This window comes from Schistocerca serialis, chromosome 11 (genome assembly GCF_023864345.2).
Source record: "Schistocerca serialis cubense isolate TAMUIC-IGC-003099 chromosome 11, iqSchSeri2.2, whole genome shotgun sequence".
Lineage (NCBI taxonomy): Eukaryota > Metazoa > Arthropoda > Insecta > Orthoptera > Acrididae > Schistocerca > Schistocerca serialis.
Window position 1 is genome coordinate 150,443,221 of NC_064648.1, and position 25,691 is coordinate 150,468,911.

Below are 25,691 nucleotides of genomic sequence, written 5' to 3' on the forward strand. Positions count from 1 at the left end.
TACTAATCTCCATCTTTTCAGAGATGGTTGCTAGACCTTGATTGTTCAGTACAGAATATCGAATCATACACTTCCGAACTGTTATTTTATTGGGCTACCGGTTTCAACGATATATTACCCCATCCTTAGAGCCACTGACCGATGTGTGGGAAGATACCAAACTCAGTTCTGGTCAAAATGGGGGCCAGCATTTGACCGGAACCGAGGTTGGAATCTTCCCACACGTCGGTCAGTGGGTCTGAAGATGGCGTAATGCATCGCCGAAACTGCCAGCCAAATTAAATACACTACTGGCCATTAAAATTGCTACTCCACGAAGATGACGTGCTACAGACGCGAAATTTAACCGACGGGAATAAGATGCTGTGATATGGAAATGATTAGCTTTTCAGAGAATTCACACAAGGTTGGCGCCGGTGGCGACACCTAAAACGTGCTGACATGAGGAAACTTTCCAACCGATTTCTCATACACAAACAGCAGTTGACCGGCGTTGCCTGGTGAAACGTTGTTGTGGTGCATCGTGTAAGGAGGAGACATGCGTACCATCACGTTTCCGACATTGATAAAGGTCGGATTGTAGCCTATCGCGATTGCGGTTTATCGTATCGCGACATTGCTGCTCGCGTTGATCGAGATCCGATGACTGTTGACAGAATATGGAATCGATGGGTTCCGGAGCGTAATACGGAACGCCGTGCTGGATCCCAACGGCCTCGTATCACTAACAGCCGAGATGACAGGCATCTTATCTGCATGGCTGTAACGGATCGTGCAGTCACGTCTCGATCCCTGAGTCAACAGATGGGGACGTTTGCAAGACAACAACAATCTGCACGAAAAGTTCGACGACGTTTGCAGCAGCATGGACTATCAGCTCGGAGACCGTGGCTGTGGTTACCCTTGACGTTGCATCACAGACGGGAGCGCCTGCGATGGTGTACTCGACGACGAACCTGGGTGCACGAATGGCAAAACGTCATTTTTTCGGATGAATCCAGGTTCTGTTTACAGCATCACGATGGTCGCATCCGTGTTTGGCCACATCGCGGTGAACGCACATTGGAAGTGTGTATTCGTCATCGCCATACTGGCGTATCACCTCTTGTTCGCATTGACGGCACTTTGAACAGTGGACGTTATATTTCAGAAGTGTTACGACCCGTGGTTCTACCCTTCATTCGATCCCTGCGAAACCCTACATTTCAGCAGGATAATGCACGACCGCATGTTGCAGGTCCTGTACGGGCCTTTCTGGGTACAGAAAATGTTCGACTGCTGCCCTGGCCAGCACATTCTCCAGATCTCTCACCAACTGGAAACGTCTGGTCAATGGTGGCCGAGCAACTGGTTCATCACAAATGCAAGTCACTACTCTTGATGAACTATGGTATCGTGTTGAAGCTGCATGGGCAGCTGTACCTGTACACGCCATCCAAGCTCTGTGTCACTCAATGCCCAGGCGTATCAAGGCCGTTATTACGGCCAGAAGTGGTACTGATTTCTCAGGATCTATGCACCCAAATTGCGTGAAAATGTAATCACATGCCAGTTGCAGCATAATATATTTATCCAATGAATATCCGTTTATCATCTGCATTTCTTCTTGGTGTAGCAATTTTAATGGCCAGTAGCGTAGTTGTAACTTTGTTGGTGGTGCAGCTGCAGCGTACAATTTTGTATGAGGATGCTGTATGTATGAACCTTCGTATGTGTAATATTGTTTACGTTGTTATGTGTTGCAGGCACAGAGATGGGTCCCAAGGCAGACCCCGAGACACAGGCTCTGCGCAAGGAGGTGGAAGACCTCATCGCCAAGCTCAAGGTTAGTCCGAGGGCGAACCTGTCTGCCCAGCTCTGTGTTACACTTAAAAGAAAGAAAATAAACATCGAGGATCTGTTAGATTACTTTCAATTTGGCTTCAGGAAATGAAACGTTTACAGAGAGGTAGTTCTCATGTTATGCTAGGAAAAAAAGCACTCCATCTTCAGCCCACAAGTGGCCCATCGGGACCATCCGACCGCCGTGTCATCCTCAGTTGAGGACGGGGATAGGAGGGGCGTGTGGTCAGCACACCGCTCTCCCCGTCGTTATGATGGTTTTCTGTTGCCGGAGACGCTACTATTCGGGCGAATAGCTCCTCAATTGGCATCACGAGGCAGCAGCGCATGGCGGCCTGGATGGTCACCCATCCAAGTGCCGGCCACGCCCGACAGCGCTTATTTTCGGTGATCTGACGGGAACCGGTGTACCCACTGCACAAAGGCCGTTGCCTTATCCTTGGAACGTTTAAGAAAATTCGTAACACTTTCATAGGATTTATCTATCCTGAAAAAGCTTTCTACAATGTTAAAAGGTGCAAGATATTTGAAGTTCTCCGGAAAAATATGTGCAGGCAATAGGGAAGCAGAGGTATGATTCTATACATACAAGAACCATGTTGTTATTGTTGTAGACCTCAGTCTGAAGACTGGTTTCATGCAGTTCTCCTAGCAAGTCTGTCCTGATCAAGCCTCTTCATATCTGCAAGATACATCCAGGTCAACCTGCTTACTCTATTCATCTGTAGGTCTCTTTCTACAGTTTTTATCCCGACACTCCTATCTATGGCCAAATTACTCTTCCTTGATATCTCAGGATATCTCCTGTCAATCCATCCACTTGTCAAGTCGTGACACAAATTTACTACTAAGTCTACAACTTTGCTTCCGCCATTTTTACTCGAAGTTCGGGGCTTTATTGCGAAAAAATTACAAAAAAAAATATGATCACAGTATTGCCCATCGCTGGCCACTACATTCTCCCATCTTTCGGACAGCATACGAACCCCGTGGCGGAAGAACTGGGCGTCTTTTGTGGGGATCCATGAATCGATTCAATTTTGCGATGTCAGTGATTGCTGCGCAGACACGTATGTGTACTGCGTAATTACTGTACCATGCAAACTGTTGTGGTTGGCAGGAGAGCCAACACCGTGTTACTAGAGGAGGCCGAAATGCACGCGTTTTAGCTCACGCAGGCTGGCGTGAGGTCTGGAACAGGACAAAGAAATTAGAATTTAGAAAAACGGACGTAGTTGGTGGAATGCTTAACTTTAATCCCTTAATGATGAACGTCGCTCTTGACGGTACATGATTCACAATATCAATAGTGACTGAATATGGCGCCTTGCTAGGTCGTAGCAAAGGACGTAGCTGAAGGCTATGCTAAACTGTCGTCTCTGCAAATGAGAGCGTATGTAGTCAGTGAACCATCGCTAACAAAGTCGGCTGTACAACTGGGGCGAGTGCTAGGGAGTCTCTCTAGACCTGCCGTGTGGCGGCGCTCGGTCTGCAATCACTGACAGTGGCGACACGCGGGTCCGGCGTATACTAATGGACCGCGGCCGATTTAAAGGCTACCACCTAGCAAGTGTGGTGTCTGGCGGTGACACCACACAAACATTTGGGGTTATACTCGTCTGGTATGAGACGTTCCCCGGGGGGGGGGGGGGTAGGGGTAGGGGTAGAGGGCATATAAAATAAATAACACAAGCACATCAAAGCCCCGCGTTCTGGCCCTAGCAAATCAGGACCGACCGACCGCCATGTCGCCCTCTGCCATTTGCGTCGCCATCTCACCGCTCTCATTGCCGTTGTTGCGTTGTTGGCTTTCTTGACGTTGGAGCTGCTACTGCGCACTCAATCGGCCTCAAAAGGCTGAGTGCGTTACAGTCCAGTCCTCCCACCAAGGAAGTGCTAGTTAGCCAGACTGTTTGCCACTGATCGAAAAAGTTGGTAGTCAGAGAGAGCAACGTGTGGAGAATACGGCGGGAGGGATAGGACTTCTCATTTCAACGTTTCCATGTATATTTTGATGGGTTTTGTGACATGGGGTCGCCGGCCGGAGTGGCCTAGCGGTTCTAGGCGCTTCAGTCTGGAACCGCGTGACCGCTACAGTCGCAGGTTCTAATCCTGCTTTAGGCATGGATGTGTGTGATGTCGTTAGGTTAGTTAGGTTTAAGTAGTTCTAAGTTATAGGGGACTGATGACCTCAGCTGTTAAATCCCATAGTGCTCAGAGCCATTTGAACCATTTTTGACATGGGGCCGAGCACTGACCTGCTGCAAAATTACCTTTACGTGGTCATCGCTGTATTGTGGCCATTTGTGGTTCAATGTTGGGCTCGAATGCATCAATTGCTTTCTATAACGATGTCCTGTGACTGTCTTCGTCTGTTTCAGAAGCTACGAAAACGTTCTGTCTTCCACCGCCATGCCGGTCTTCGACATCAAAATCACCGTTCTTAAGGCGTTGAAAACATTCTCTGCACGTTCTTCCACTAACAGTTCCCTCACAATTGGTCCCACCCAGCATTTTAAGAGCCACAGCCGCAGATTTCTTCATGTCAAAGCAGAAAATTAGAACTTTCCGCAAATGGATAGAAATGGCTACGTAGGTTGACGTACTCAATCGAGAATAACCTTACGATTGTAATGGTTCTTTATTTACGTGACCATTACGGCACTCCAACGCCAGTTCTCGATACCAGTAATATCCTACTACTTTTCTGCGAAGTAACAGACGTATTTTTGTGACAATATTCACATTTGCTTTTATTAATGTATAGGTACTCCGATGTATGATACGATTCTTGTGTGTATTCATTTCTGTGAGACTGTCATAATCTTTGACTTACTTGTAACCGTTTTGGCGCGAATGCGCACAGAGCAGTCTTTGTTTCACTTTGCAAAAGTTAAGTTGTTATTTCGTTTTGTAAAAGAACAGTCAAGTCTTGCGTTTGGTTAAAGTGGAAATTAAATATATGAAGATGGATACAAAACTGTTTTCTTGATGATGTGACAATAAGTAGTATATGTGAATTTACAAGAAGTTTAATAAAAATGTGGATCGTGAAGACCAAGTCAAAAATTATTTCTACCATACCATTGTTCTGATCTGAGATTGTTTGATCATTAAGAATTTCCTGAAAAACGCATTTGTTAGGTCTTCAAATATTGCTAAAATACAGAAGTGGACATTCTAGCAGTCAAAGTGTAATCACCCTAGAATCAACAGGATGAGGCATAACAAAAAAAATGGTTCAAATGGCTCTGAGCACTATGGGACTCAACTGCTGAGGTTATTAGTCCCCTAGAACTTAGAACTAGTTAAACCTAACTAACCTAAGGACATCACAAACATCCATGCCCGAGGCAGGATTCGAACCTGCGACCGTAGCGGTCGTGCGGTTCCAGACTGCAGCGCCTTTAACCGCACGGCCACTTCGGCCGGCTGAGCCATAACAACTTCGACGAAATCTACATGGGAGTCCATTCAAGATAAGTGCCAAAATTACTTTTTTACAGTGACTTCATTATTTCCATTCTGACGATACTACCCACAGTCAATAACTTTGTTGTTGCCCGATAAAACGAACATATGCTGCGTGAGCAACATTATTAATCTGATTTACAACCCACTTTGTAAGTGGTGGTATTGTTAGACGATGCAATCACAAATCGATTAATATTTTTATGGCATTGTGTTTACAGATGCCTAAGCTTATTGTGTTACACCTATGACCAGCCACCTGAACCCCACTTGCCGCTACTGTCGTGTATTGCATTTGTTGCAATATTTTCGGCAAATCGCCCCACTCGCTCCTCACTGAATATCCACTTTACACACCTTGTCTTCAGAATTCTCCTGCAGCACAACATTTCAGATGCCCCTATAATCTTCTTAACTGAACTGTTGATAGTCCACATTTCACTTCCGTACAAAGGTCACACTTAAGACAAATGATGATGATGATGATGATGATGATGATGAGGTCCCATACTCCGAGGTGCGTAGGGGACGATGCGGGAGACCGGCACCGCCGACTAGGCAAGGTCGTAGCGGAGCTGGTTTGCCATTGCCTTCCTCCGACCCTAATGGGGATGAATGATTATGATGAAGGCAACACAATAACACCGTCATCTCGAGGCAGGAGAAAACCCTGACACGGCCGGGAATCGAACCCGGGACCTCGTGCGCGGGAAGCGAGAACGCTACCGCAAGGCCACGAGCTGCGGACCTTAAGACAAATACCGTGTGAAAAAAACCCTCATATTTAATATTATATTCGATGTTGACAAATTTCTCTTTTCCTAAAACGTTTTTCTTTTAATCGTCTTTCTGCATTTTACATCCTCACTACCTTGGCCATCATCAATTATTTAGCTGCTGAAGTAGCGGAACTCCTCTTCTAAACTCAAGCGCCAAAGAAAATGGTACCGGCATGCGTATTCAAATACAGAGATACGTAAAGAGGCAGAATACGATGCTGCGGTCCGCAGTACCTACATAAGACAAGTGTCTAGCGTAGTTGTAACATCGGTTACTGCACCTACAATGGCAGCGCATCAAGATTTAAGTGAGTCTGAAAGTGTTGTTATAGTCGGCGCACGAGCGATAAGACACAGCATCTCCGAGGTAGTGATGAAGTGGGGATTTTCCCATATTACCGTTTCACGAGTGTACCGTGAATATTAGGAATCCAGTAAATCTTCAAATCTCTGACATAGCTGCGAGCGGATACAGATCCTGCAAGAACGGGACCAACGACAAATTACAATGCTAGGCCATCGGCAAGTGTCAGTGTCCAAACCATTCAACGAAACATCATCGATATGGGCTCTTGGAGCCGAAGGCCCACTACCCTTGATGACTGCACGACACAAAGCTTTATGCCTCACTTCGGCCTGTCAACACCAACATTGGACTGTTGATGACTGGAAACATATTCCCTGGTCGGACGAGTATCGTTTCAAATTGTATTGAGCGATGGACATGTACGGATATGGAGATAGCCTCATGAATGCATGGACTCTGCAATGCAGCAGGGGACTGTTCAAGCTGGTGGAGGCTCTGTAATAGTCTGGGGCTTGTGCAGCTGAAGTGATGTGGGACCCCTGGTATGTTTAGATACAACTCTGATGGTGACACGTACGTAAGCATCCTGTCTGACCAGCGGCATCCATTCATGTCCATTGTGCCTTCCGACGGACTTGGGCAATTCCAGCAGCACAATGCAACACCCACCACACGTCCAGAATTGCTACAGATTAGCTCCAGGAACACTCTTCTGAGTTTAAACACTTCCGCAGGCCATCAAACTCCCCAGACATGGACATTATTGAGCGCATCTGGTATGCCTTGCAACGTGCTAGTCAGAAGAGATTTCCATCCCCTCGAGCTCTTACGGATTTATGGACAGCCATGCAGGATTCATGGTGTCAGCTCCCTCCAGCAATACTTCGAGTCGATGCCACGTCGTGTTGCGACACTTCAGCGTGATCGCAGGGGCCCTACACGGTTTTAGGCTGGTGTCAGGTTCTTTGGCTCTTCAGTGTATTTTTAGTGTCTCATTTTCAAATTTAATTCTCTCGGCGTTACCTGATTTAATTCCATTAACCTTGTTTTGCTTTTCTTGACGTTCATTTTATATCCTGTGTTCAAACCAAACTCCATTCCATGCAGCTGCCCTCTCAAGTCCTTTGCCGTCTGTGACAGAATTACAGTGTCATTGGAAAAACGCAAAGCTTATATTTCTCCTCCTTCCACTGCTTCCCTTTTCGGTTCTTCGTCTCTTATAGCTGCAGTCCGGATTCTGGACAAGTTGTAAATAGCTACTCGCTCCCTGCATCGTATTAAACTGCTGCCTTCAAAATTTCAAATAAAGTAGTCCAGTGAGCTTTCTCTGCATCTTCAAATGCTATAAACGCAGGTCTCCCTTTCCTTAACTTATCAAGGATATACATAATTTTGAGGAGCCTTGTTTCCTCTCACATTTTTCAGCGCCTCCCAAATTTTTCTCTCACTGTCACATTTCCCTACTCATCTTCATCTATTCCCTCTTCTCTTTCTACAATACTGTCCTCAAGTTGACACCGTTCTTGAGACCGCCTATATCCTCACAAACCAAAACATTATGAGCACCTGCTTAATAACTTGTTTGTCCATGTGTGGAACGAAATAAATCACTGATTCTTTGTATCAGGGATACGGCAGTTTGTTGATAGGTTTGCAGAGGTATGTGGCTCTAGATGACTACGCACAGGCCATGTAGTTCGCGTTAACAACTGGCCGCTGATTTGCGAACGTGGTGATGGCGCCCGGCAGCGATTCAGATGGGTCTGTACGACTTACATTACGCGGATTTGGTCGTCGAGACATCAACGGGAGTTTACTTTAATGCTCCTCAAACCACTGTAGCACGGCTCTGGTTCAGATGCATGGACAGTTGTACTGGTCGAAAAATGACATCGCTGTCGGGAAAGACGTCGAGTGTGTAGGGATACAGGTAGCTCACAGTTGTCAGCGTGTCTTCGATTACGAGGTGCATTCAAGTTCTAAGGCCTCCGATTTTTTTTTCTAATTAACTACTCACCCAAAATCGATGAAACTGGCGTTACTTCTCATCGTAATCGCCCTGCAGACGTACACATTTTTCACAACGCTGACGCCATGATTCTATGGCAGCGGCGAAGGCTTCTTTAGGAGTCTGTTTTGACCACTGGAAAATCGCTGAGGCAATAGCAGCACGGCTGGTGAATGTGCGGCCACGGAGAGTGTCTTTCATTGTTGGAAAAAGCCAAAAGTCACTAGGAACCACGTCAGGTGAGTAGGGAGGAATCACTTCAGAGTTATCACGAAGAAACTGTTGCGTAACGTTAGCTCGATGTGCGGGTGCGTTGTCTTGGTGAAACAGCACACGCACAGCCCTTTCCGGACGTTTTTGTTGCAGTGCAGGAAGGAATTTGTTCTTCAAAACATTTTAGTAGAATGCACCTGTCACCGTAGTGCCCTTTGGAACGCAATGGGTAAGGATTACGCCCTCGCTGTCCCAGAACATGGACACCAACATTTTTTCAGCACTGGCGGTTACCCGAAATTTTTTTGGTGGCGGTGAATCTGTGTGCTTCCATTGAGCTGACTGGCGCTTTGTTTCTGGATTGAAAAATGGCATCCACGTCTCATCCATTGTCACAACCGACGAAAAGAAAGTCCCATTCGTGATGTCGTTGCGCGTCAACATTGCTCGGCAACATGCCACACGGGCAGCCGTGTGGTCGTCTGTCAGCATTCGTGGCACCCACCTGGATGACACTTTTCGCATTTTCAGGGCGTCATGCAGGATTGTGTGCACAGAACCCACAGAAATGCCAACTCTGGAGGCGATCTGTTCGACAGTCATTCGGCGATCCCCCAAAACAATTCTCTCCACTTTCTCAATCATGTCGTCAGACCGGCTTTTGCGAGCCCGAGGTTGTTTTGGATTGTTGTCACATGACGTTCTGCCTTCATTAAACTGTCGCACCCACGAACGCACTGTCGACACATCCAGAACTCCATCACCACACGTGTCCTTCAACTATCGATGAATTTCAATTGGTTTCACACCACTCAAGTTCAGAAAACGAATGATTGCACACTGTTCAAGTAAGGAAAACGTCGCCATTTTAAGTATTTAAAACAGTTCTCATTCTCGCCGCTGGTGGTAAAATTTCCATCTGCTGTACGGTGCTGCCATCTCTGGGGCGTATTGACAATGAACGCGGCCTCATTTTAAAACAATGCGCATGTATCTTTCCAGTATGGAGAAAAAAAATCGGAGGCCTTAGAACTTGAATGCACCTTATACTACCACAGGTCCCATGTTAGGGCAGGAGAATGTCTCACATAGCACAACACTCCTTCCACCAGTCTGCGTTCGTCGCTCGCTGCACGTTTCGAGCCGCCTTTCACCTCAATGACGGCGTTTGTGGAGACAACTATCGGTCTCGTGTTACTGAAATGTGATTCACCCTAAGAACCGACACATTTCCATTGATCGACGGTCGAATACCGATCGTCTGACACCCACTGGAGTCATAATTGTGAAATGTAAATAAGTAATGGGCATAGCACCAAACAACTGATTTAGAGATAATCGACACAATGTTTAAAGCACTTCAACAAAAGCAGTATAAAAGTTCTTGCCAGATATGTGTTTTTATTCTATGTTAATGGATTTGAGAACAAAATGATACAAATATGAAACTTCCTGGCAGATTAAAACTGTGTGCCCGGCCGAGACTGGAACTCGGGACCTTTGCCTTCTGCGGGCAAGTGCTCTACCAACTGAGCTACCCAAGCACGACTCACGCCCGGTACTCACAGCTTTACTTCTGCCAGTATCTCGTCTCCCAACTTCCAAACTTTACAGAAGCTCTCCTGTGAACCTTGCAGAACTAGCACTCCTGACAGAAAGGATATAGTGGAGACGGAGTGGAAGGATCAACCACCGAACTTGAACAGGATTTCTTGCGACGTCCGCAACGACCAAACACAACGATAAACAAAGAACAAAAAAAAATGGTTGGTAGAGCACTTGCCCGCGAAAGGCAAAGGTCCCGAGTTCGAGTCTCGGTCGGGCACACGGTTTTAATCTGCCAGGAAGTTTCATATCAGAGCACACTCCGCTGCAGAGTGAAAGTCTCATTCTGGAAACATCCTCCAGGCTGTGGCTAAGCCATGTCTCCGCAATATCCTTTCTTTCAGGAGTGCTAGTTCTGCAAGGTTCGCATGAGAGCTTCTGTAAAGTTTGGAAGGTAGGAGACGAGGTACTGGCAGAAGTAAAGCTGTGAGTACCAGGCGTGAGTCGTACTTCGGAAGCTCAGTTGGTAGAGCACTTGCCTGCAAAAGCCAAAGGTCCCGAGTTCGAGTCTCCGTCTGGCACACAGTTTTAATGTGCCAGGAAGTTTCATATCAGAGCACACTCCGCTGCAGAGTGAAAATCTCATTCTGGAAACACCCCACATTCTGTGGCTAAGCCATGTCTCCGCAATATCCTTTCTTTCAGGAGTGCTAGTTCTGCAAGGTTCGCATGAGAGCTTCTGTAAAGTTTGGAAGGTAGGAGACGAGGTACTGGCAGAAGTAAAGCTGTGAGTACCGGGCGTGAGTCGTGCTTGGGTAGCTCAGTTGGTAGAGCACTTGCCCGCGAAAGGCAAAGGTCCCGAGTTCGAGTCTCGGTCGGGCACACAGTTTTAATGTGCCAGGAAGTTTCATATCAGAGCACACTCCGCTGCAGAGTGAAAAATCACATTCTGGAAACATCCCCCAGGCTGTGGCTAAGCCATGTCTCCGCAATATCCTTTCTTTCAGGAGTGCTAGTTCTGCAAGGTTCGCAGGAGAGCTTCTGTAAAGTTTGGAAGGTAGGAGACGAGGTACTGGCAGAAGTAAAGCTGTGAATACCGGGCGTGAGTCGTGCTTCGGTAGCTCAGTTGGTAGAGCACTTGCCCGCGAAAGGCAAAGGTCCCGAGTTCGAGTCTCGGTCGGGCACACAGTTTTAATCTGCCAGGAAGTTTCACTGAGTAAACAGTTTGTCACAAAATATGAAGAAGCATTCACAGAGCATGCTTGGAATCACATGAGGTTTTATTAGAACAAAGAAAAAATACTAAAGTTCAAAAAATGTCCAACAGTTGGCGCTTCATCTGATCAGAATAGCAATAATTAGCATAACAAAGTAAGACAAAGGAAAGATGATGTTCTTTACAAGAAACGCTCAATATGTCCACCATCATTCGTCAACAATAGCTGTAGTCTAGGAATAATGTTGTGAACAGGACTGTAAAGCATGTCCGGAGTTATGGTGAGGCATTGGAGTCGGATGTTGTCTTTCAGCATCCCTAGAGATGTCGGTCGATCACGATACACTTGCGACTTCAGGTAACCCCAAAGCCAATAATCGCACGGACTGAGGTCTGGGGACCTGGGAGGCCAAGCGTGACGAAAGTGGCAGCTGAGCACACGATCATCACCAAACGACGCGGGTTAAATATCTTTCACGCGTCTAGCAATATGGCGTGGAGCGCCATCCCGCATAAAAATCGTACGTTCCAGCAGGTGTTTATCAGCCAGGCTGGGGATGATGCGATTCTGTAACATATCGGCGTACCTCTCACCCGTCACGGTAGCAGTCTTGCTGTCCAGCGCCATCTGTCGGACATTTTGTGACCTTTGTTTTTTTTGGTTCTAATAAAACCCCATGTCATTCCAAGCATGTGTGTCAATTTTTACCTCTCTATCTACATTATTCCGTGATTTATTACGTTTTCAAATTTATACTGACTTTTTGATCATCCAGTAGACAAGGAACAGCAAAGGGCTTATAACGCCTGAAATCACTTGTGTTTTACTCGATGACTTTCCGTCAATTACTACGAACTGTGACCTCTCTGACAGGAAATCACAAATCCAGTCGCATAACTGAGACGGTATTCCATAAGCACGCAATTTTACTACAGGCCGCTTTTGTGGTACAGTGTCAAAAGCATTCCGGAAATCCAGAAATCCGGAATCGATCTGAAATCCCTTGTCAATAGCACTCAGCACTTCACGTGAATAGAGAGATAGTTGTGTTACACATGAACGACGTTTTCTAAGCCCATGTTGACTGTGTGTCAATAGACCGTTTCCTTCGAGGTAATTCATAATGTTCGAACACAACATATGTTCTAAAATCCTGCTGCATATCGACGTTAACGATATGGGCCTGTAATTTAGTGGATTACTCCTACTACATTTCTTGAATATTGGTGTGACCTGTGCTACTTTCCAGTCTTTGGGTACGGATCTTTCGTCGAGCGAACGGTTGTATATGATTGTTAAACATGGAGCTAATGCATCAACATACTTCGAAAGGAACCTAATTGGTACATTTGCTTCTACGTTACTCATGTTGGCAGCTGGAATATTTACTTCGTCTACTTTTGTGAAGGCATTTCGGAAGGCTGTGTTTAGTAACTCTGCTTTGGCAGCACTGTCCTCGATAGTATCTCCCTTGCTATCGCGCAGAGAAGCACTTTGATTGTTTCTTGCCGCTAACATACTTCACATACGACCAGAATCTCTTTGAATTTTCTGCCAGGTTTCGAGACAAAGTTTCGTTGTGGAAACTGCTACAGGCGTCTCGCATTGAAGTCCGCGCTAAGTTTCGAGCATCTGTAAAGGATCGCCAGTCTTGGGGATTTTGCGTCTGTTTAAATTTGGCACGTTTGTTTTGTTGTTTCTGAAACAGTGTTCTGACCCGTTTTGTGCACCAAGGAGGATCAGCTCCGCGTTTGTTGGTTTATTTGGTATAAACCTCTCAATTGCTGCCGATACTATTTCTTTGAATTTAAGCCACATCTGGTCTACACTTATATTATCAATTTAGAATGTGTGGAGTCTGTCTCTCTGGAAGGGGTCAAGTGAATTTTTATCTGCTTTTTTGAATGAGTATATTTTTCGCTTATTTTTCGAGGATTTGGGGATTACAATATTCAATCTCGCTACGACAACCCTGTGTTCACTAATCCCTATATCGATTTTGATGCTGGTTATTAACTCAGGATTATTTGTTGCTAAGAGGTCAAGTGTGTTTTTACAACCGTTTACTATTTGCGTGGGCTCATGAGCTAAGTGGTCGAAATAATTTTCAGAGAATGCGTCTCAAGTCTTCTTGAAATAGCGTAGAAGGAACATGCAGCTTCTCGTTGACCATTACATGACCTCGATCAAAGTCAGTGAGATGTTGATAATGGCATCTTTGTCACCTTAAAGGCGTTCTTCACTAACATCAACTCATCATGTCCAATGCCAAAGACATCCAACGCTCACGACTGTTACTGCATGTATTTAAAACGAACCTCATCTGCATCTGCATAGTGGTACTACTAGCGCAACTCAAGTGCGAATGGCGCAAAGTTTGATTAGACATCATCTTTCAGATGTAGAAATACACCTGCCAACATTCACTTCTGTCGTAAAACTCGTTCTAAGTGGTGTAATTTTTTTCTGTCAGTGTATTTTGTAGACAGTATCCACATATACCAATGAATGTACCCGCTCAATTATGTAATCGCATGGTACGTAGTTCAGAAGCTGTGACTTCACAAAAACTGTGACACATGAAAAGCTAGCTTTTGCCTAAAACACTGTACTCATCCAGCGTTAGACAACAAGGGAGGGGGATGGGGAAACACAGCACAAAATGTGTAACGAATAGATTTTTTTGAAAAAAAAACAAACAAAAGAATTTCCAAATCATCCAGGAAAGCGTCTAATGCGGTTTATTTATTTATTTACACGTCAAGTTCCGGAGGACCAAATTGAGGAGCAAATTTGCAAGGTCATGGAACATGTCATTACACGAAATTACAACATAAAAATAATAACAGATAAAAATAAAATGTTTATGAACCCGAAAAAAGTCAGTCCGTAAGTTTAATGCAGCAAGAATCAGCTTCATTTTTCAAGGAACTCCTTGCCAGAATATAAGTTGTTGTGGTCTTCAGTCCTGAGACTGGTTTGATGCAGCTCTCCATGCTACTCTATCCTGTGCAAGCTTCTTCATCTCCCGGTACCTACTGCAGCCTACATCCTTCTGAATCTGCTTAGTGTATTCATCTCTTGGTCTCCCTCTACGATTTTTACCCTTCACGCTGCCCTCCAATACTAAATTGGTGACCCCTTGATGCCTCAGAACATGTCCTACCAACCGATCCCTTCTTCTAGTAAACTTGTGCCACAAACTCCTCTTCTCCCCAATTCCATTCAATACCTCCTCATTAGTTATGTGATCTACCCATCGAATCTTCAGCATTCTTCTGTAGCACCACATTTCGAAAGCTTCTGTTCTCTTCTTGTCCAAACTATTTATCGTCCATGTTTCTCTTCCATACATGGCTACACTCCATTTCAGAAACGACTTCCTGACATTTAAATCTAAACTCTATGTTAACAAATTTCTCTTCTTCAGAACCGCTTTCCTTCCCATTGCCAGTCTACATTTTATATCCTCTCTACTTCGACCATCATCAGTTATTTTGCTCCCCAAATAGCAAAACTCCTTTACTACTTTAAGCGTCTCATTTCCTAATCTAATACCCTCAGCATCACCCGACTTAATTCGACTACATTCCATTATCCTCGTTTTGCTTCTATTGATGTTCATCTTATATCCTCCTTTCAAGACGCTGTCCATTCCGTTCAACTGCTCTTCCAAGTCCTTTGCTGTCTCTGACAGAATTACAATGTCATCGGCGAACCTTGAAGTTTTTATTTCTTCTCCATGGATTTTAATACCTACTCCAAATGTTTCTTTTGTTTCCTTTGCTGCTTGCTCAATATACAGATTGAATAACATCGGGGAGAGGCTACAACCCTGTCTCACTCCCTGCTGAACCACTGCTTCCCTTTCATGTCCCTTGACTCTTATAATTGCCGTCTGGTTTTTCTACAAATTGTAAACAGCCTTTCGCTTCATGTATTTTACCCCTGCCACCTTCAGAATTTGAAAGAGAGTATTCCAGTCAACATTGTCAAAATCTTTCTCTAAATCAGTTATGTAAATAAGGAACAGGAGCGGCCCCAACACTGATCCCTGGGGCACTTCCCAGTTGACTGTACCCCACTCAGACCCCACATCACAGCCATTCTAAACATTGTGAATAGTGACCTTTACCTGTCTGTTGCTAAAGTAAGAGGTGAACCAATTGTGAGATACTCCCCATATTCCGTAATGGTCCGACTTCTGGATCAATATTTTGTGATCGACACAATCAAACGCCTTACTTAAATCAAAAAATATGCCTAGTGCTCCAAACCTATTGTTTAACCCAATCAGTGCCCCACAGAGAAAAGAGAAGATAGCATTTTCAGTTGTTAAACGACTTCTAAAACCGAACTGTACATTTGATCACAAATCGTGTGATATAAAATGATCAATTATCCTTACATACACAGCCTTTTCAATAACCAGATTGTTGCCTATAGCCAAACCTTCAACCTGCTGATATAGGTTCCATTTTACGGAATGTTCCATTTTGGGGCCCTTACTTTTTCTTGTGTATATCAATGACCTTTCATCAGTAACATTACCAGATGCCAGGTTCATTTTGTTTGCCAATGATATAAACATTGCAGTGAATAGCAAATCAAATGTAGTCTTAGAAAGATCAGCTAATAAAATATTTTTGGACATTAATCGCTGGTTCTTAGCCAATTTCTTGTCACTAAACTTTGAAAAAACACACTAAATCCAGTTCAGAACTTGTAAGGGGTGTCCCACGAGTATATGTCCAACATACGATGACAAGCAGATAGAAGAAGTGGACAGTGTTAAATTCTTGGTATTACAGCTTGACAGTAAATTCAACTGGGAGGAGCACACCACAGAACTGCTGAAGTGTCTTAACAAATCTCTATTTGCAATGCGAATTGTGTCAGACATAGGGGATATAAAAATGAACAAGCTGACATACTATGCTTACTTTCATTCCATAATGTCATATGGGATTATTTTTTTGGGCAATTCATCAAGCCAAGCTAAAGTTTTCCGGACACAAAAACGTGCAGTAAGAGTTATATGTGGTGTAAACTCAAGAACATCCTGCAGAAGCCTGTTTAGGGAACTAGGGATACTAACTACTGCTTCCCAATATATTTATTCTTTAATTAAATTTGTCATTAAAATTATATCACTTTTTCAAACCAACAGCTCAATTCATGGAATCAATACTAGAAATAAAAATAATCTTCACAAGGATTTCACGTCACTTAGTCATGTACAATGAATGAATGAATGAATGAATGATCGTATGGCATTTATCGCTGGGAGGCCCCATGCGGGGAAGTTCGATCGCCATATTGCAAGTCCTTTTTAGCTGACGCCACTTCGTCGATTCGCGAGTCAATGGTGATCAAATGATGATGAACACACAACACCCAGTCATGATGAGGCAGAGAAAATCTCCGACCCCGCCGGGAATCGAACCCAGGACCCCATGCACGGGAAGCGAGAATGCTACCGCAAGACCACGAGTTGTGGACAGTTTTGTACAAAATGGTGTGCATTATTAAGGAACACACATTTTCAATAACTTGCCAGCAGCCATAAAAAGCTTAACAACCAATGAAATTCAGTTTAAGAGAAGCCTAAAGGATTTCCTTCTACTCCATTGATGAATTTCTCAGTAGAACCTATATATATATATATTAGAACCAACTGATATATATATATATATATATATATATATATATATATATATATATATATAATAGAACCATATATATATATATCAGTTGGTTCTAATGAGAAATTCATCAATGGAGTAGATATATATATAAGTACAATATAACTTCTGCACAATTTCAGTGCAGTAATGTGTTCATTGTAAATTAGTGTGTGTGTGTGTAAGTACAATCTAACTTCTGGACCATTTCAGTGCAGTAATGTGTTCAATGTAAATAAGTATTGTAGTAGTTGTATCACACGTTTATTACCTTATAAATAAATAAATAAAACTTTTTTATTTTAAATTTAGTGCATTAGTATTTGTAAACTGATTCTTTCATATAGTGTTCATTAAAAAATGACGATCATTGCACTTGGGACCTGTGGAATGGTACATTAGCTTATTTGTTTTAGTTGTAAATATTTGTCATGTATTGTTGTTTTTCTGACATGTTCCACATCCTGGAGGACCTCCTCACTACGGATCAATTAGAATGAAAGTAAATCTAATCTAATCTATATCGTGTTGTGTGTCGCCAGGATGAGCAGCAGAAGGTGGCGGATGCGAAGATCGAGGAGGTGTGCGGAAACATGTCGGATCTGCCGCGCATCCGACTCACCACCAAGAAGCTGCTCAAGGGACACCTCAACAAAGTCAACTCGGTCCACTACAGCGGCGACAGCAGGTCGGTCGCACCACACCTGCTCCACCCCTGGCTGTCACACTGTAGCGTCCTGCCCACAGACTGTGTTGTCTCCACTCTGTGGGCACCATCTTCTCCATCTCAGTGTTACCCCTTGCAAGATCCCCTCGCTTCTAAACTGATACTGTTATTACTCAGCTTAGCCGCGAGTCCGTAGAGGATGGTGTATGTGACGTACAGTATGACTGGTCTGCATTCCCACCAGGAATTTGCGAGTGTAAGTCGGACCTTCCTCGATCCGCCTCGGTGGGTCGTGTCGTGCAGCTCTCGTAAATGTCGTCCCGTGCAGATTCTTCATTGGCGCATTGGATGTCTCTGTCGGTGAAAGCTACCTATCTGAAATTGCTGTTGATCAACTTTGGGGTATCTATTTACTCCAAATTAACATTCATAATGCCGTAATGGCACTTTTATTCCTATTAGATCAATAATGAAACACTCGTGTCACAAACTACTCGTAACCGAGAGCACAGCTACCGTCGAACAAGACAGGAAGAGTTCTTAACGCTGACTGCCGACTTTGGCACGCAGTCCGTATCTCTTACTAGTCTCGTCAAGTTCGTGGATTTCCGATCAAGTTCGTACTTAATAAGATATGCATTTGTTAATGAACGGGTGTGAATTTTAACGAGGCAAAATTATGATAAATATTTTTAAACATCCAGAGGCTCCTCCTAGTATTCGTGTTGTCATAAATGATTTCAATTATTAAATATGAATAAACAAAATGGGTGACTTTGGCGCCAAGATGGCGGTACTTCCCGTCACGTATATTTCCCAGGCTGAGGCCTGTTGCTACGGTCCAGCGCCGAGCCCCACCCCGCTACGCGCGACGTATGGTCGCTACGTCACCTAGCCAGCCAGCCAGCCAGCCAGCCAGCCAGCCAGCGTGGGAAATGCTCTCCGATTCTTGGCCGGCTACGGACTACAGCACTTCCTAACTATCATGAATACATCAATAAGAGACAATAATTTATTAGAACTGGTAAAAATGTCTTCCTCACATAAGAGGCACCTTACACCCTTTCGTTGGCATTTTTTTTTTTTTGTCATGAGTCTTCTGATTGGTTTGATGTGGTCCGCCACGAATTCCCCTCCTGTGCCAACCTCTTCATCTCAGAGTAGCACTTGCGACCTACATCCTCAATTATTTGCTGGATGTATTCCAATCTCTGCCTCCCTCTACACTTTTTGCCCCCTACAGCTCCCTCTAGTACCATGGAAGTCATTCCCTCATGTCTTAGCAGATGTCCTATCATCCTGTCCCTTCTCCTTATCAGTGTTTTCCACATATTCCTTTCCTCTCTGATTCTGCACAGAACCTCTTCAGTCCTTACCTTATCAGTCCATCTAATTTTCAGAATTCATCTGTAACACCACATCTCAAATGCTACGATTCTCTTCTGTTCCGGTTTTCGCACAGTCCATGTTTCACTACTGTACAATGCTGTACTCCAGACATACATTCTCACAAATTTCTTCCTTAAATTAAGGCCGATATCTGATATTAGTAGACTTCCCTTGGTCAGGAATGCCCTTTTTGCCATTGCTAGTCTGCTTTTGATGTCCTCCTTGCTCCGTCCGTCATTGGTTATTTTACCGCCTAGGTAGCAGAACTCCTTAACTTCGTCTACTTCGTCAACATCAATCCTGGTGTTAAGTTTCTCGCTGTTCTCATTTCGACTACTTCTCATTACCTTCATCTTTCTTCGATTTACTCTCAATCCATACTCTGTACTCATTTAGGCTTTTCATTCCGTTCAGCAGATCATTTAATTCTTCTTCACTTTCACTCAGGATAGCAATGTCACCAGCGAATCGTATCATTGATATCCTTCCACCTTGAATTTTAATTCTACTCCTGAACCCTTCTTTTAGTTCCCTTATTTCTTTCTCGACGTAGAGATTGAACAGTAGGGGCGAAAGGCTACATCCTTGCCTCACACCCTTTTGAATCCGAGCATTTCTCTCTTGGTCGTCCACTCTTATTATTCCCTCTTGGCTGTTGTACATATTGCATACGACACGTCTCTCCCCATAGCTTACCACTACTTTTCTCAGCATTTCGAACATCTTGCACCATTTTACAGTGTCGAACGCTTTCTCAAGGTTGACAAATCCTGTGATCATGTCTTGATTTTTGTTTAGTCTTGCTTCCATTATTAACCACAACGTCAGAATTGCGTCTCTCGCGCCTTTACCTTTGAGCCAAACTGATCGTCATATAGCACATCCTCAACTTCCTATTCCATTCTTCTGTATATTATTCTTGTAAGCAACTTGTATGCATGAGCTGTTAAGCTGATTCTGCGGTAATTCCCGCACTTGTCAGCTCTTGCCATCTTCGGAATTGTGTGGATGATGTTTTTCCTAAAGTCAGATGGTATGTCGCCAGACTCATACATTCTGCACACGAACGTGTATAGTCTTTTTTTGGCACTTTCCACAATGATTTTTCAGAAATTCTCATGGACTGTTGTCTACCCCTTCTCCTTATTCGATATCAAGTCCTCCAAAGCTCGCTTAAATGCGGATTCTAATACTGGATCCCATATTTCTTCTAAATCGACTCATGTTTCTTCTTCTATCACATCAGACAAATCTTCCCCCTCATATAGGATTTCAATGTATTCTTTCCACCTATCCGATCTCCTCTGCATTTAATACTGGGATTCCCGTCGCACTCTTAATGTTATCACTGTTGCTTTTAATGTCACCGAAGGTTGTTTCGACTTTCCTGTACGCTGAGTCTGTCCTTCCTACAATCATTTCTTTTTCCATGTCTTCACATTTTTCCTGCAGCCATTTCGTCTTAGCGTCCCAGCGCTTCCTATTTATTACTCAGCGACTTGTACCTCTCTATTCGTTTGGCATGCCATGTGTATCTCCACTTCACTGTCACATTACATTATGGTGAAAAAAGTCATGAGATACCTCCTAACATCGTGTCGGTCCTCCTTTTGCTCAGAGCAGCAATTCGACATGGTATGGACTGAACAAGGTGTTGGAAGTCCCCTGCAGAAACATTGTGCCACACTGCCTCTACAGTCGTCCATAATTGTGAAAGTGTTGCCGGTGCAAGATTTGGTGCCCAAACTGACTTCTCGAGCCCGTCCCATGAATGTTCAATGGGTTTCATTTTAGGCGATCTGGGTGGCCAGATCATTCGTTCGAATGGTCTGTAATGTTCTTCAACCCAATCACCAACAATTGTGTCCCAGTGACATGGCACATTGTTGTCCATAAAAATTCCATCGTTGTCTCGAAACATGAAGTCCATGAATTGCTACAAATGGGCTCTTAGCAGTCGAATATAACAATTTCCAGTCAATTATAGGTTCGGTTCGACCAGAGGACCCTGCCCATTCCATGTAAACACAGCCTATGCCATTTCCAACTCGCACAGCGCCTTGTTCACAACCTTGATCCATGACATCTTGGGGTCTGCGCCACACTCGAACCCTACCATTAGTTCTTAAGGGGACCACACCCTGCCTATCTAACCCACGTTAATTTAGGCAAGTGTTTGACCCATTTCTGAAAAAAACTATTTGATGCAGGACCTTACTATTTTTACTGTATATTACATGATGCTAACAGTCAACTGTAGTAAAATCTACTTTATCCATTGTATAGATTTTAAGAAATACTTTTTTAAATTGATTAACGAAAAATATTAAGTTATTTCTGCAGAAAATATTTTTTTTGAACTTTATAATGGGGGAATATTAATGAATGTACACTACTGGCCATTAAAATTGCTACACCACGAAGATAACGTGCTACAGACGCGAAATTTAACCCACAGGAAGAAGATGCAGTGATGTGCAAATGATTAGATTTTCAGAGCATTCACACAAGGTTGGCGCCAGTGGCGACGCCTACAACGTGCTGACACGAGGAAAGTTTCCAACCGATTTCTCATACACAAACAGCAGTTGACCGGCGTTGCCTGGTGAAACGTTCTTGTCATGCCTCGTGTAAGGAGGAGAAATGCGTAACATCACGTTTCCCACTTTGATAAAGGTCGGATTGTAGCCTATCGCGATTGCGGTTTATCGTATCGCGATACTGCTGCTGGCGTTGGTCGAGATCCAATGACTGTTAGCAGAATATGGAATCGGTGGGTTCAGGAGGGTAATACGGAACGCCGTGCTGGATCGCAACGGCCTCGTATCACTAGCAGTCGAGATGACAGGCATCTTATCCGCATGGTTGTAACGGATCGTGAAGCCACGTCTCGATCCCCGAGTCAACAGATGGAGTTGTTTGCAAGACGACAATCATCTGCACCAACAGTTCGAAGACGTTTGGAGCAACACGAACTATCAGCTCGGAGACGGTGGCTGCGGTTACCCTTGGCGCTGCATCACAGACAGGAGCGCGTGCGATGGTGTTCTCAACGACGAACCTGCGTGCACGAATGGGAAAACGTCATTTTTTCGGATGAATCCAGGTTCTGTTTACAACATCACGATGGTCGCATCCGTGTTTGGCGACATTGCGGTGAACGCACATTGGAACCATGCGTTCGTCATCGCCATACTGGTGTATCACCCGGCTCGATGGTATGGGGTGCCATCGGTTACACGTCTCGGTCACCTCTTGTTCGCATTGACGGCACTTTGAACAGTGGACGTTATATTTCAGATGTGTTATGACCCGTGGCTCTACCCTTCATTCGATCCCTGTGAAACCCTACATTTCAGCAGGATAATGCACGACCGCATGTTGCAGTTCCTGTACGGGCCTTTCTGGATACAGAAAATGTTCGACTGCTGCCCTGGCCAGCACATTCTCCAGATCTTTCACCAATTGAAAACGTCTGGTCAATGGTGGCCGAGCAACTGGCTCGTCACAATACGCCAGTCACTACTCTTGATGAACTGTGGTATCGTGTTGAAACTGCTTGGGCAGCTGTACCTGTACACGCCATCCGAGCTCTATTTGACTCAGTGCCCGGGCGTATCGAGGCCGTTATTACGGCCAGAGGTGGTTGTTCTGGGTACTGATTTCTCAGGATCTATGCACCCAAAATGCGTGAAAATGTAATCACATGTCAGTTCTAGTATACGTATATTTGTCCAATGAATAGCCGTTTATCATCTGAATTTCTTCTTGGTGTAGCAATTTTAGTGGCCAGTAGTGTAGTACCAGAGGTGGCTATTTATGTTATGCAGTGTCTCTGAAAATATCGTTCATTTATTTATGATAGTTTCTGATATAATGGGGCATATGTAATTTTAGTTTGCGGGAAATTGACTTTAAACAAAACTTTTGAAATTTGTTACTTACAGTTAATTAAAACTCTCCTGCTGCTTATGATGGCCCTTCTTTGGCCTCTAGCACGTCTTCCAGCTTCTTTTTCACGTTCCTGGATGTTTGTCTTGCTTTCTTAGCCATATTAGATGCAGACCTGTCTGCATCGGCTATCCTTATTTTATCGCAACGTGGCAGCCTAGTGATCATATTTTCATCAGAATTAATTCCCAACTTTTTCAGTACCCAACACTTTACAATATTACCACAACTGAATGTAATAACAGCATCATGAACTCCTAGTTTCATTGTATGCATGCCTACAAATACAGTTTTAGGAAGGCGGCTCCAAATTATGCTGTTGAAACATTTATTTCGGTTCTGTGTCTGCCCATGCAGACATTTCCTTAGAAGGTCAGGACGAGCCAAGTTTCTGAAAATAGGCTTAATTGCTGTAAAAACAGCAGCAGGAAGAGAACGCTGGTGAGAATGAGATTCTCTAGTTTCCTGAGCTCTATTGTGTTTGCACCACTAATTTTCTCCTGATGGACACAATCCATGACATGGCTTGTCATCAGTAGAGGACTTATGGAAGAATATGGCCCAAACATCACTCTTGATTGCCTCCAGATTTTATTTCTCCTAATTGCTTGCCTACAATATACCTGCAAGTTTTCTATAACAACTACTCGCAATCACACTTGATCAAAACTAACCGCATGTTTGAAAGCGTGTTGCATTCCAAGGACAACCAACACACTCAGGAGTACAAAAAAATACCTAATGTGCAACGTAGGGGATACAAAGATGTAAAATATGTGCAGGAAAGTGAGTCATAGAAAACTGGGCGTGGCACATAGACATACGTGGTAGGAAAATGCTCTTACAATGCTCGAAAAAATTTTTTTCGCCAAAATCCTTTTCAGAGTACGCAAATAAAACGTTAATCTACCGAAATGTGATGAAAAACGAAAATCGATTTTTTTCGACCTGAACTACGGTGTGGTCCCCTTAAACTGAAATTGGGACTCATCAGACCAGGTTAAGTTTTTTGGTCGTCTAGAGCAGGGGTCTCCAAACGTTTTAGTCCGTGGGCCACATTGACTCCTCCACGAAGTCATAAGGGCCAAGATCTACCTAGTGGGATTAAAGCACCCTAGCACTGCATGACCACCGTAATGTAACGCTCAAGGAAAGATGAAATCGCAAAAATCTAAGGTTGTCGGAATAGCTAGCACTGAAATGAACTACGATTTTTATTTAATTACATAATTTTGATTGGTGGACGTACCTGACCGAAATTCTGGCGTATTTTATTATGGCGAGTTTCACCGACAAAAAAGTATGTCACTGCACATTCTTCACGAAAGCGTTCTGCAAAGTTAACGAAATCTCAAAATCATTGTTAGCAACATTATTACTGCAAGACGTAACAGTGGTAGAGTATGTCAACGCATTGTTGTTTCAAGCGGCGCAACAATAAGTTTAGTCATGTAGCCTTGTAGCGAGTAGCAGAGCCAGAGCATATATTTGATAGTTCTGTTGCGTGATTGTGTCTATGTTGCGAGTGTCTCACAAGTTTTTTAGTGTTTTATGCACTGTACTAGTAGGTGTGACGACGAAGTGTGGGACAATTCAAAGTTTGAATTCGAAGAGACAAGGAAAATCTGAAAATCGAAATATGTATAGCACGACTGAGTATTTTGTCACTGTATTTTTTAGTGGAACTACAGTGTAATTGTGAGTATTTAATTTAGTAATTAAAGAACCTTAAGCAGACTACTCCCTAGTTTTATTAGTATTAAACAGCACAATTTTATTTTCAGGTTACAATCTTTAGTGAAGTTCTGTACAAATATGGAAAAGAAACGAAAGGTTGACAGTGAATGTAGAATTTTTAAAGAGAGAGTCCTCGAAACTCAACTGTTGGCAGTATAGGTAGCACCTCAAATATTTGGCGGGCCGGATGCCGGGGATGTCCGGCCAGCTAACGCGGGCCGGTTTGCCGGAACTTGTGGGCCGGTTTCGGCCCGCGGGCCGTAGCTTGGAGACCCCTGGTCTAGAGTCCAAACGATATGGTCACAATCACTGCAGGTGATGGCGTTCTGTTAGCCAAGCTACTTACGTCGGTCGTCTGCTGCCATAGCCATTAACGCCAAATTCCGCCAATCTGTTCTAACAGATGCTGTCGTACATCCCACATTGATTTCTACAGTTATTTCACACAGTTTTGCTTGTCTGTTAGCACTGACAGCTCTACACAAATGATGCTGCTCTCGGTCGTTAAGTGAAGGCCATCGGCCACTGCATTTTCTGTTGTGAGATGAAAGGCCTGAAATTTGGTATTCTCTTCACACTCTTGGCATTGTAGATCTCGAAATACAGAATTCCCTAACCATTTCCGAAATGAAATGTCTCATGTGTCTAGCTGCAATTACCATTCCACAGTCAAAATCTGTTGATTCTCGTCGTGTGTCCACAATCGTGTTGGATACCTTTTCACACAAATCACCAGACTACAAATTACAGCTCTGCCAGTGCAATTTCCTTTTACACCCTGCGTAAGGCTATAGTACCGCCATCCGTATTTGTGCATATTGCTATCACATGACTTTCGTCATTTCAGTGTATTAAAAAAAAATGTTCAAATGTGTGTGAAA

The 25,691-nt window shown here is 43.9% G+C and overlaps 1 protein-coding gene across 1 annotated transcript in view; it reads left to right on the forward strand.

Moving 5' to 3' along the window:
• Positions 1-25,691, forward strand: part of LOC126427101 (guanine nucleotide-binding protein subunit beta-2) — a 188,328-nt gene that overhangs the window by 39,860 nt on the left and 122,777 nt on the right. The window contains exons 2-3 of the mRNA XM_050089302.1: positions 1,746-1,825; positions 17,609-17,754. Coding sequence (XP_049945259.1) covers positions 1,754-1,825; positions 17,609-17,754 — 218 coding nt within the window. The 5' untranslated portion in view covers positions 1,746-1,753. The remainder of the gene's footprint in view (positions 1-1,745; positions 1,826-17,608; positions 17,755-25,691) is intronic.